This window comes from Fulmarus glacialis, unplaced genomic scaffold (genome assembly GCF_000690835.1).
Source record: "Fulmarus glacialis isolate BGI_N327 unplaced genomic scaffold, ASM69083v1 scaffold29000, whole genome shotgun sequence".
NCBI lineage: Eukaryota > Metazoa > Chordata > Aves > Procellariiformes > Procellariidae > Fulmarus > Fulmarus glacialis.
In genome coordinates, this window is record NW_009186239.1 from 1 (window position 1) to 642 (window position 642).

General features: G+C 59.0%; 1 protein-coding gene across 1 annotated transcript in view; it reads left to right on the plus strand.

The window, feature by feature from the left end:
• Positions 1-251: 251 nt before the first annotated feature.
• STRA6 (stimulated by retinoic acid 6) overlaps positions 252-642 on the plus strand; it is a gene marked incomplete at its 5' end in the record, with an annotated part of 5,594 nt that continues 5,203 nt past the window's right edge. The window contains 2 exons of the mRNA XM_009587273.1: positions 252-313; positions 588-632. Of these exons, the coding sequence (XP_009585568.1) occupies positions 252-313; positions 588-632 (107 nt within the window). The remainder of the gene's footprint in view (positions 314-587; positions 633-642) is intronic.

The window sequence follows — 642 nt, forward strand, 5'->3', positions numbered from 1 at the left end:
ATGGGCTTGCGGGAAAGGAGGATCAACAGGAAGGAAATCCATCCAGCCAAAGTACGGAGAAACCGCTCCCGGCTATACATCCTTGCAGGATTTCTCGGGGGAAATCCCAATTAATATTTGACCGCCCTGTTCCAGTGCTCTCTCCCGGGCATTTGCTTTGGCTGTTGGGTTGGGTGGACCTGCAGCCTGCTTCCCCCGTGATCCCGCATCCCAGCTCCTCTCCAATATACCCCTCCGATTCTGCCTTACAGGTTTCCGGATCCCGCTGAAGCTCGTCCTGTCCCTAACCACGGCCGTGATCGCTGTCTACCAGGTGATGCTGATGGTTAAATGCCGAGCAGAGCCCCCTCCCTGCCTTCTTGGCTGTGTCCTCTCGAGGCAGAGGAGCCCAGAGGTCATTGCCGTGCCACAATTTTGGCTACGGGGATGGTATTAGCGTGCCTCAAGGTATTACCATCCCTCGGCTGAGCCGCAGCAACCGGCCATGCGCTTGCAGGGCTCAGCGAGCCTTAAGTCTTTAAGATAAGGCGATGGCTCAGCAGTGGGATGCCATGAGCCGGGGCTCACGTGGCACCGCTCCCTCGCAGGTCGCCCTGCTGCTCCTGGTAGCCGTCGTCCCCACCATCCAGATCGTGCGGGCGG